This window comes from Bos grunniens, chromosome 23, assembly GCF_055505025.1.
Source record: "Bos grunniens cultivar Pamir isolate PY7600 chromosome 23, Bosgru_T2T1.0, whole genome shotgun sequence".
In the NCBI taxonomy this organism is placed as follows: Eukaryota; Metazoa; Chordata; class Mammalia; order Artiodactyla; family Bovidae; genus Bos; species Bos grunniens.
The window spans coordinates 11,301,348-11,313,711 of record NC_141187.1 but is presented as its reverse complement, the minus strand read 5'-3'; the positions used below and the strand labels follow the sequence as shown (position 1 = coordinate 11,313,711).

The 12,364-nt window shown below is 39.2% G+C and overlaps 1 protein-coding gene across 5 annotated transcripts in view; it reads right to left on the bottom strand.

Annotated features, from left to right (window-relative positions):
• The window catches only part of MAPK14 (mitogen-activated protein kinase 14), a 76,808-nt gene that overhangs the window by 39,469 nt on the left and 24,975 nt on the right, over positions 1-12,364 (bottom strand). For all 5 annotated transcript variants that reach the window (XR_015153079.1, XR_015153080.1, XM_086371344.1 and 2 more), the window contains exons 2-3: positions 9,860-9,989; positions 3,004-3,062 (exon numbers count right to left, since the gene is read on the bottom strand). Coding sequence is in view for 3 of the 5 variants with exons in the window: in XM_086371344.1 (XP_086227470.1) it covers positions 3,004-3,062; positions 9,860-9,989 (189 nt within the window). In the remaining 2 variants the exon portion in view is untranslated. The remainder of the gene's footprint in view (positions 1-3,003; positions 3,063-9,859; positions 9,990-12,364) is intronic.

Genomic DNA, 12,364 nt, shown 5'->3' with positions numbered 1-12,364 from the left:
AGCACAGAAAATTCTTGTTCAAAATTACTGTCTGCTCTAAACACAGCAGCCTGCAGAATCATTTGAGCCTCAGTCTTCGTTTACGCTATTTTAATGTGCATTTGAATGCGTTTAGGAAGTGCAGGTACTGTGTTGCATAACACTGAGCCTACGATATACCAGTTTTCTCAAAGTATTTAAATTTGCACACTCTGCAACTGTCAGTGAAGATGTTTGACCTCCTGTGCAAATTCCAAAATGACTTTGGAAAACACTGAAATAACCACAGTCTTAAAAGAGCACTAATTTTTTTCTCAGTGATACATACATCATAAAAAGATAACAATGAAACATTTCCCAAAAGATATCCTTTAGGTTCATCATTATATTTTCACGGATTCTCTGGGATTGAAAACACTTCAGAAGTGAACCCCCCCAATTTTCATCCTTTTACAGACATTAACTGGGACACAAAGAGGCAAAGTGACCTGTCCAAGGTCTTATAGCCAACTGTTAAACTGGTTCCAAAAGTGTCTTTAACTTATTTCCCCAACAAGATTGTGATTTCATCAGGGAAAAGACCAGTGTTTCTGATTATCCTGAGCCCTGTTCTAACACTCAACACACAGTACTGAGATTTGCCCCTGACAGGTGAACTAAGATCTTGTTTATAAAGAATCATGACCCAAATCACACAGTGTTGTATTGCAGTTATATCTCAATAAAGCTGGAAATTAATAAGTAAATAGAACCTAGCTCCCGTTAAGTAGAAAGAATACATTCCTGCTTGGTGTTTGTTGAATGAATGAAGAAATAAATGCAACTTCTGTTCAATGGGTATGCTTGTAGTCAATGGGCCTTCAAAAGGATAAAAGAGCCAACAGGCCCTACAATGGATAAAACTTAACCTCTCAAAGACACAAGCCTTATATGCTTGTTGACACAGGGAAAACAGGCTCGTAATCCAATTTCATATGCCTGAGAGAGGCAAAATACAGCATTAGCCCAGGTCAACAAATCAATTCCTTTCTTAAAAAAAGAAAAAAGTCAATCCTCATCACACCTAACATTTTGAGCTGGAGCTCAATCCTGATTCAAATGTTTTCCAAGTATATTATTAATACTTTAGCAATTTTTCCACACGTAGAATATAAAAAAATCATCATTCCTAGGGCAGTGAGAATATACTGTAACATATTATAATGGTATGACATTATACATTTGTCTAAATCCATAGAACGTACAATACTAAGAGTGACTCCTACAATAAACTATGAACTCTGGGTAATTATGATGCGTCAAATAGCTTCATTCTTGGTAAAAAAAAAAAAAAATATATATATATATACACATATATCATTCTCGTTGAATGATGTTGATAATGGGGAAAGCTCTCAATTTTGTGGTAAACTTAAAGCTGCTCTAAAAAATTAATTCCTCAAAAAAGTAAAAATTAATTAATGTAAAGAAAAAAAAAAAGCAGTTGCAATATTCTCTTCTCCAAGCACAGTCTACAGCAGGACTCAACAACTTGCAACACACATGCCCCTGCCGGGGTAGCACCCAGTAAGGAGGCTTTATAGTAATGTCAAGCAGGGCTCAGGAAGCACAGATGTTCTTAGTTATTATCTTTTTTTCCCTTCCTTCGCTCAAGTCTCAAACTTTCATCAGCAGGATCAAGGTTAATATGGGTGGGAGTTCTTGCACTTAGACCAGATTCCCCTTTTCTCACCGTCTACTCTCAGTCATATCACATTCCTTAAACTAACCTCAAGTGGTGGGAAATTTTTTGTTACCTTTCCTCCTTCTCTATTTAATATTCTACATTTCTTTTCCCCTTTCATTAGACAGAACACACAAGCTCAAACATAGTATATCTCCCCCACCTGCCAAGCTTGCTCTCTGGGAAATGGGCACTTGGCCTAGGATAAGGGAAGGAGAAACTGAACTCAGGATGGGTGGAGTTAAGTTCATCCCTGGCGTCAACAGAGAGTAGAGGCTGTGGAAGGGCAGCCAGGGTCTGCAATTTCTCACAACAGTCATCCTTTCCAGAAATACCAAAATTTCAATAGGACAAAACATGTAACTCTGAATTCGAGGTGTTCCTTCTCTTGTATGGTATAGCCTATCTGTGAATTGGGGACCAGAGGGAGGTATGCTAATTCAGATTTCGGGAAAGGAACAACAGAGAACTCACACAGGAGCAACTCCCACAACACCTTCTGGAATCTATTGTGCACTCACACATGTGCAACCTGGGCATGTGAGAGCACTACTGCCCCATGTGAGGGCACTCTTGCCAGTGCAGTCAGGAGCCACTAAGTAAACGCTCCCATCTGAGCCGCATTCCATACAGCTTTCTACAAGACCTTGGTAATTTTCATCCCAGTTGCCCACAATGGTGACCAACTTAATAACGTATTCTCATAGCAGCTTTCTCTCCTTCCCTGTTTCATTTTCCCTAGACCCTGACTACTGGTTCCCAAGAATCTCAGGCCCTGCTTTCCAGGTGTTCCAGGCTAAGGCAACAGAGATGGTCACAAAACTGGGGCAATCAGCACTATCTATCAGCTGTCTAAACTCGTGACGCTGGCCCCTTGTCCCTGAACAGAAATCCAATACTTCAAAGATCAGCATGTATTTCCCATAGGATAAAAGAAATGGAAGAAACCATATGGAACGGGGCTCCACTACATTTCCTGATGTAAACATACCCTTTTAAAAGCTAGGACAGACAATTTGAGAATAAAAATCATGCTAAAAACTCCCTATACTCTTCTCCGTGGAACTCTTGCCAGAACCCACCACTGTCTCTCCAAATAGGGAACAACGTGCCTGAGATGGTGAAAATACGAATATATACCACCCAAATGCACTCTTCTGTATCCATCCCCCATCCCCCAGAAGAGTTGGGTGACAGGAATAAAGAATCTAAATCTAATACTGCAAAGTGGTTCAAGAGTAAAAATGGGCTGGTAATCGTCAAACTCTAGCTGAGAAGGCAAACACAGAAGATTTACTCACACATCATTGAATTCCTCCAGAGACCTTGCAGGTGTGAAAACATCCAACAGACCAATTACCTGTGAGAAAACATAAAAATCAAACAGCAAATAAATATTGAACTTATCCACCATTTATTTTAATAGGAAATAATTCCTATTAAATCCTGCTCCTAGTTCAGTAACGTCACATCCTCATATACTTAATGACTCCAATTCATGTTTTACCCAAATTATACTTTTGCCTCTTATTTGTCAAACATCACTTTTCATAATAAACCATTAAAATCTTCATGTCTTTAGAATTTAGTCACGTATAGCCATTAGCTTATCAGGAAGCAAAAAGATTTAGGACTCAACTTACACAGGCACTAGTAGTTTAACGATTAACAGAAAAAAGTTGTGCTTTTACAACTGTTGCTATAGTATCATTTTTCTTTTTAAAATAGTATTATTCAATGAAAATTACTATATAATCTTCAAAACTGACATTTTAAAGCCCCAATATATCCTCTCAGTATATTCTTGGTACTATTCTTGTAACATTCTAAATATTAAGATCATTTTTTTATTTTTTAAAAATTTATTTATTGGGACTTCCCTGATGGTCCAGTGGTTAAGAATCTGCCTTTCAATGCAGGGACTTGGGTTCATTCCCTGCTTGGGGAACTAAGATTCCATGTGCTATGGGGCAACCGAGCCCTGGAGCCACAGCAAAAGATCCCGCATGCCTCAGTGAAGATCCTGCCTCAACTAAGGCCCAATGCAGCCAAATAAATAAATATATATATTTTAAATTAATGTATTTACTTTGGCTGCCCTGGGTCTTCATTGCTGCAGGTGGGCTTTCTCCAGCTGCAGCAAGCGGGGGCTACTCTTCGCGGCAGTACCTGGGCTTCTCCCTGCAGCGGATTCTCCTGTTGCAGACCAACAAGAAGCCCTCGAGCCCTCAGGCTGCAGCAGCTGTGGCTCGCAGGCTGCAGATTGAGGACTCAGAAGTTGTGATGCATGTGCGTTGTTGCCTCGAGGCATGTGGAATCTTCCCTGCTCAGGGATGAAACCCATGTCCTCTGCATCAGCAGCCAGATTCTTAACTACTGGAGCACCAGGGGAAGTCCCAAGGTAATTCCCTTAATCAGTATCAGGTATTTAGATCAGACTATAAAAATGGAAGGAAAAAAAAAGCTAACTTTACACAAAGAAAAAACAAAGAGCTACTTAATACTCAGTAACCCACTGTCTTGGAGCAGTTTTTCTGCTCATGGATTTATGCTGATTAATCCGCTAGAGATGGAACAGGCTACCCACCCCAGTATTCTTGGGATTCCCTGGTAGCTCAGCAGGTGAAGAATCCGCCTGCAATGCAGGAGACCTGGGTTCGATCCCTGTGTTGGGAAGATCCCCTGGAGAAGGGAACGGCTACCCACTCCGGTATTCTGGCCTGGAGAATTCCATGGACTATATAGTCCATGGGGTCACAAAGAGTTGGACACGACTGAGTGACTTTCACTCATTCAATCCACACTTACCATACCCCTCTTCCCCAGTTCCTCCTGAAACCCAGACGACTCATTTCTACAAAGCTAGGCACTAAGAAGGCAAGCAAGACACACAATTCATGTGTAATATGCCCAGCAAGATTTAAGAGTATCTGGAAGTGAAACAAACAAAAGCTAAATGGCCTTCATGAAAACTGACCCATAACAGCTCTAAAAGTAAAATATGCTAACACTCAAAATATTATCATGAAAAAGAGCCTTCTAATCAGAAAGTTATGCCATTCAACCAAATACCAATTTTTAAAACTAATTTCAATTACAAACTGAACCCAAAAGGGAAACAAACCAAAAAATTGCCCTGGAAAGCCTTTGCATCTTTTTCCAAAGGAAAGATGGTTATCAATCATCTTCTTATTCAGACAACCGTATATAAGAAAACCAAAATTATCTACAATAGTACTATCCATTATCACTAATATTTTGAGATACTTCGATTTTTCTGATGTACATAAATTAAACTGGAGTAATACTATGTATAATTTTATACCCTGCCTTGTCATTTAACATATGACTATTCTCACGTCCTCAATTGTTTTTCAATCGGGTTTCCCTGGTGGCTCAGTGATAAAGAACCCACCTGCCAATGCCAGAAACATGGGTTTGATCCTTGATCCAGCACGATCCCACATACTGTGGAACAACTAAAACCATCAATTGTTCAATACTCAGCCGTCTTTATGGTCCAACTCTCACACTCGTTGTGGGCTTTCCTGGTGGTTCAGTGGTAAAGAATCCGACCTCCTATGCAGGAGATGCAGGTTCGATTCCTGGGTCAGGAAGATCTCCTGGAGAAGGAAATGGCAACCTACTCCAGTATTCTTGCCCAGGAAATCCCATGGACAGAGGAGCCTGACGGGCTGCAGTCTATGGGGTTGTAAAAGAGTCAGACAAAACTTAGCAACTAGACTCACACCCTTACAGGACTTCAGGAAAAATCATAGCTTTGACGATACAAACCTTTGTCTGCAAAGTTATATCTCTGCTTTTTAATATGCTGTCTAGCTTTGTCTAATGAGCAAGTGTCTTTTAATTTCATGGCTGCAGTCACCATCTGCAGTGATTTTGGAGCCCAAGAAAATAAAATCTGACATTTTTTCCATAACTATTTGCCATGAAGTGATGGGACTAGATGCCATGACCTTGGTTTTTTGAAAGCTGAGTTTTAAGCCAGCTTTTTCACTCTCCTCTTTCACCCTAATCAAGGGGCTCTTTAGTTCCTCTTCGTTTTGTGTCATTAGAGTGGTGTATCATTTGCATATCTGAGGTTGTTGATATTTCTCCTGGCAATCTTGATTTCAGCTTGTGATTCATCCAGTCTGGCATTTCACATGATGTACTCTGCATATAAGTTAAATAAGCAGGGTAACAATATACAGCCTTGACGTACTCTTATCCCAATTTTGAACCAGTCTGTTGCTCCATGTCCAGTTCTAACTGTTGCTTCTTGACCTGCATATAGGTTTCTCAGAAAACAGGTAAGGTGGTTTAGTACTCCCATTTCTTTAAGAATTTTCCAGAGCTTGTTGTGATCCACAAAGTCAAAGGCTTTAGTGTAGTCAATGAAGCAGATGTTTTTCTGGAATTCCCTTGCTTTTCTATGATCCAATGGCTGTTGGTAACTTGATCTCTGGTTCCTCTTCCTTTTCTAAATCCAGCTTGTACATTTGGAAGTTCTTGATTCATATACTGCTGAAGCCTACTTGAAGGATTTTGAACATTACTTTGCCAGTATGTGAAATGAGCACAATTGTACAGTAGTTTGAGCATTCTTTGGCATTGCCCTTCTTTTGGATTGTATGAAAACTGACCTTTTCCAGTCCTGTGGCCACTGTTGAGTTTTCCAAATTTGTTGGCATACTCAGTGCAGCACTTTAACAGCATCATCTTTTAGGATTTTAAATAGCTCAGCTGGGATTCCATCACCTCCACTAGTTTTGTTCGTACTAATGTTTCCCAAGGCCCACCTGACTTCAAGCCCAGGATGTCCGGGTCTAGGTGAGTGACCACACCATCGTGGTTATCCATCATTAAGACCTTTTTTTAATAGTTCTTCTGTGTATTCTTGCCACCTCTTTTTAATCTCTTCTGCTTCTGGTAGGTCCTTACCATTTCTTTTACTGTGCTCATCTTTCTGTGAAATGTTCATCATATTTATGGAGTATTAATCATAAGAAAACACTATAAAACAAAAGTTTCCCAGCATTAAAGTAGATCAGGGGAACATTCCATAATCAATTCATTTCTCATTTTTTAAATGGAAATTTGCTTGTAATTCAAGTTATATTTTAGTACCCTTTCTGCCACTATATGCTTTCAGACACTTTAAAAAGTAACTTAGGAATTAAATACTTTAAAAAGACATTTATAATGCAAATAATCAGCAAATATCTCTGATGACAGAGATATCTGAATCACTGTTCTATAATGACCCAAAAATTAACAGACAGAAGTTATACATCTTTATTAAACTGACACAACTCAAAAATCACTTTAACTCAGTCACCAAAGACAATTATTTAATGTATTTAACACAAAACACAAAAACCACTTGTTCTATCACAGTAAGATTAAATCTAAGACTCTCAAATAAAATTTATAATAGGATTCCCTAAATCATTTTTAAATTTTAAAATGCACAGATCTCCAGGCCCTTAACCAGGCAATAACAACTTAGCAAAAGGATGCAGCCAGCAGGCTGCTTCCCTTTAATCTGCCTTAGACCAAGTGTTAATGAGATCAAGGTCAAAAGTTCAGTCAGGAATGGGCCAGGTTAAGTTTGTCGCAAATAACTCTTAACAGTCACAGAGGACATCCCCTAGCTCTTGTAAATCCAAATGAAAATTGTGTATGTCATTCATTATCCGGAGAAGGCAATGGCACCCCACTCCAGTACTCTTGCCTGGAAAATCCCATGGATGGAGGAGCCTGGTAGGCTGCAGTCCATGGGGTCATTAAGAGTTGGACACCACTGAGCGACTTCACTTTCACGTTTCATGCATTGGAGAAGGAAATGGCAACCCACTCCAGTGTTCTTGCCTGGAGAATCCCAGGGACGGGGGAGCCTGGTGGGCTGCTGTCTATGGGGTCACACAGAGACGGACACGACTGAAGTGACTTAGCAGCAGCATTCATTATCACTAATAGTATAAATAACTTAAGATAAACTATGAATTGTAAGTCAGAGGCATTTTTGTGTAAAAGATCACTTGTATTACCTGGCACCTAAAAATTCTATTTGGTAGCAATACTTAAATTTTTCAAGAGTTTTAAGTTGCTGTTGCTGCTGCTGTCGTTGGAAGCCTAACAGTAAGCTAAAGCTTGGGACAGTGGCCCAGAACAGTTATTTTTTAAAAATGAAAGAAAAAGGAAGAAGATGATAAAGGAATTCCTCTTAAAATCCTCAATTAAACTTGTAATTGCATCTCACCACCGTGGCCTCTTCGTTTCTACAAACACTGCTGCTGCTGCTGCTGCTGCTGCTAAGTCGCTTCAGTCATGTCCGACTCTGTGCGACCCCACAGACCGCAGCCCACCAGGCTCTCCTGTCCCTGGGATTCTCCAGGCAAGAACACTGGAGTGGGTTGCCATTTCCTTCTCCAGTCTACAAACACAGAATGGGCCAAATGTAACCAGCCCAATATCATATAAGACACATTTCAAAGGATCTCAGAACAGAAAATTAAAATAGAAAATACTAAATAAGGTTGTTTTAGTGATCATTAGAAAAGCCAAGGCATGGATTCAGATAACCCAAAATAATTTTTTGCCATAAACACTGGCTTAAAATGACCATGAAATAAAGCAGAACAATAAATTATAGTGCTGGTAATCTTCTAAAACTAGACGTTCTTAAATTAGCATAGGCAACAGCAGTGGGATCCTGGGGCCTCTTGGAGGTGCTTTGGGGTTCCATAAATGTTTGGCTTGCATTCCATTTTCAAAGTATTCTTTATATTTAAAAAGCTATGACAGTGTTTCTGTCACATTTATTAACGTGTAATGAAAAACAACATGCATAATCAACTGTGTTAAAAACCATATGTAAACCCATCAGTTAAGCTGCCAGGCCACCTTGATTTTATGCAGACTTCGGAATGAAGCTTCTCCAGCCAGCTCTTTCCACATATTTCAACTTCTTATAAACATGTCACTGATTAGGAAGGCTGCAGCTCTGCACTGAACTTTTTAAAAATTCAAGTTTGCACATGAATGCTCATATAAAATTACACCGAGGAAAGGAAGCTGTCTGTGGAAAAGGGGACTTTCTCAATAGTATGCAATTAAAACATGAAAATAAATAAGAAGAATCCATAATCCTACTCCAAATTTAAGTCACCATGCTCTCAATTTAGGAGAAATCTGCACTTTGTGAAACAAATGTATTTTGATACATTTTTCTTACTCTGAAGACAAAAATATTCAATAATTGAAACAGAAAAAAGTCTGAATAGCCAGGTAATTTCTAGATTGTGATTTTTTTTCTACACAGTAACCATCAATCGGGTCAAATGATTCTAAAATCTCTAAGGCCATTGTTTCTATAATGCTACAAATTTTACAATTCCTTTCATACAGCAATCACATAAATCTTTTTAAACTTGATTTTGAAATGGAAAATAAGTGTCCTCAGTCAATTGTTTTTTTTCCACTTTCCTCTAATAATCCAATTGCATTCATTTATTTATGCTATTAGGATTTATAAACCCTCCTATGCAGGATGGCATTGTTTTCAAATTTCCAAACTGACAGCAAAGAAAACATTATATTTAACTTAAACAATGTCTGTGTCACATTTATTAAAATACCTGAATCTGGAAAGGCCGTCTTTTGAAGATTCAGAGGAAAAATTATAATATTAAATTATCTAGAAAATAATACCTATTTAGTGAACCTAAGGCACTCTTCCTCAAACTTCTCCACTGAAAACACCCACAACACCACAAAATACCATGGATTCCCATACTCTGATAATACAGTCTTAAGTAAAACAAGAATACAAAACTTCTTTGTAGTACTTTCTCTTTAAAATCCTTGTGAATTTTGCTTTATCTCATAATACTCATTTTTATTTAAAAAAATTTTTTATAGGCTTTCCCTGTAAAAAGCTTTAAGTAATACCCAAACTCCAGGAAGATGTACCAATTTCATCCCAAGTCTTTCAGTAGCTACGTGACATAATGCAGTGGCCTCTAACACCCCAGTACAAGGATGGTCCAAAGTTTAATGTACTCTAATGCATTTCCATTTGTAGTAATTAAAACACAACTCTTCTAGTCTATTAAACAGCAGAATTTATTCTGCCTTGAATTAATAACTTACATTTTCATGCTTCATATGTTTAAGTAACCGCAGTTCTCTGTAGGTTCTTTTGGCATGAATAATGGACTGAAATGGTCTGGATAGCTTCTTCACTGCGACACGTAACCCAGTTTTTGTGTCAAAAGCAGCACTAAGGAAAAAAAACAAAAAATTCATCATTAAATGTTCTCTAAATATATCAAAATTAGTATTTATAAGGCTATTTGATTTCTAAATTAAATGGGCTTATAATAAAATACAAAATAACTATGAAAATAAAACTTAAAATGACCTATAATCCCACTATGCAAAGTAATGTTAATCATTTTTGGTGTTTCCTTGTTTTTTTTTTTTCTATGCATCTAAATCAAGGATCAGCAGACTTTTTCCGTGAAGGGCTAGAGAGTATTTTAAACTTTGTGAGGCATAGGGTCTCTGTCTCAACAACTCAACTCCATGGTTGGAACTGGAAAGCAGCCGATAATAAATTTTTAAATGGATGTGGCTGTGTCCCAATAACACAAAAATAGGCAGCCACCTGATCTAGATGAGCCAACAGATTGGGACAAAGAGCTGGATTCCGTCCATCTCCTTGGCCGAGGCCTCACTGTCTCTTTGCCACCAAATGCTGCCTGATCAGAGAGAGACCTTGGAAACCACCATGTTTTCAGGACAGTGAGTTGGCATAAAAATTTCTTTATGAAATACAAAGTATTTGTCACTTTCTAGAAGCTTAGGTAACAGTCGGGAATAAGTTAACATATCTCTGACCTCAGGGAATAGGGGGAGAGAGGAAGAGCAGAATAATAAAATAAATTTCAAATGGTGATGAATGCTATGATTAAAACAGAATAACGGGATAAAGAGTAACAGAAAGCTGGTGGAGCTAGGCTACATTAGCTATGATGTTGGAGGAAGTACATTTGAGCTGAGGGAAGCGAATGATAAGTAGCAACCGTGTAAAGATACAGGGGAAAAGAGCCTCAAGCAGAAAAATATTATTAACATTTACTGAGTCTTTATTATCATTCCCCCCATTTACAGATAAGGAAACTGAAGCACAGAGAGGTTAAACAACTTGCCCACAATCACAAATCTAGAAAGTAACAGTGCAGGAAGTCTGGACTCAGAGCTCACACTAACCACCTCACGCTAACCACCACTTTGCTACGCTGCCTCTCAGAAGAGCAAAGTCATGCTGGAGTGACAGGAGAAACAGCCTGTGGCAGGCAGAGCATAGGGAGTATGGGGAGCTTGGAAAAGAGTAAGGTCAGAGATACAGGCAAAGGCTAGACCACACAGGACAGCTACAGCAAGAAACATGTGTGTATTTTAATTATTTTTGGAGACTGTACAGGCTAATTCCATCATGTCTCACTCTCCTATTTATCTTAATCTTTAATCCGCACATTCAAGACTTTCTGATTATCTATTCTCACCAAACTCTCTATGTAATGGCTCCAGAAGTTCCCCTCCCTTTACTCCCAAATGCTTACACTATGTCCCTGCCTTTCAATTCCCAGTGTGTAATAAACTCCAGTAGATCTTCAACTTCTGAACTTTTCCTCCATCTCCTTGCTTTAACTGGAGCTAGGCTGTCCCTTGAAGGCACTGCTCCTCTGACAGACATGCCTTAGAGTGGACTCTCTCGTATCCCAGGTGTCTCACGGCTAGCAGGTGGGGTAGGTGTTCTCCTTGCCAGCTGTTTCCACTTCCAGACCATAATTTTCCCCTTGATTTACAAAAGCTCCTGCTCACCACCATCCTTCCCTCTCGGTTGCTGTTATCCACTGACTTGGAATTTTCCATCACTCACCGAAAAGTTAGTTCCTATCTCAAAGTCTCTCTCCCCTCCCAACTTTTGTCATCATTCTTGGCAACTTCAGCATCCAGGTGGAGGGTACAGGCAACTTCCTGGCCTCTCGGTTTCCTGGCCTCTCCAGGAAACTCCACCCTGTCCAAGGTCATCCGAACTCCACCTCCACGGTCACACCCTGGGCCTCTATCACCACCAAAAGCTGCCTGCCTACAAAATGGTGAATGATATCTCAAACTTCCTATGCCTTTTACTTTGCTCCTATTAGCTTATTTGTATCCTGACTACAAGAATTCATTGACTGTTTCTACCCTTCAGCCCTCCCGTCTTCATTTCCCTTCTTGCCTGCCTTAGACTATGTTCTCTTATAAAACTCCCTACCCGGTCTGATATACTCACCCAGATAGACTCTAACTTTGGATGATCTTAACTATTTATTCTCCTTGTTGAGAATCCAAAAACTGTGGTTGGAGAAAAAAGAATGCACAATCATACAGAATGGTTTCGTTCTTAATTTCTGATCTTAATCCCAAATAAGGTTCCCAATGCGGCCACTTTTTTTTACTAAGTCCATTTTCTACTCAAACTCCATCTGACACTCTCTCTCTCCCCTCAAACCTCCACTTACCCTCCTCCCTCAGGAGCTGCTCTTGTCTTCATTGAGAAAACAGAAAACATCAGAAGAGACCTCCACCTGTCTACCAGTAAAT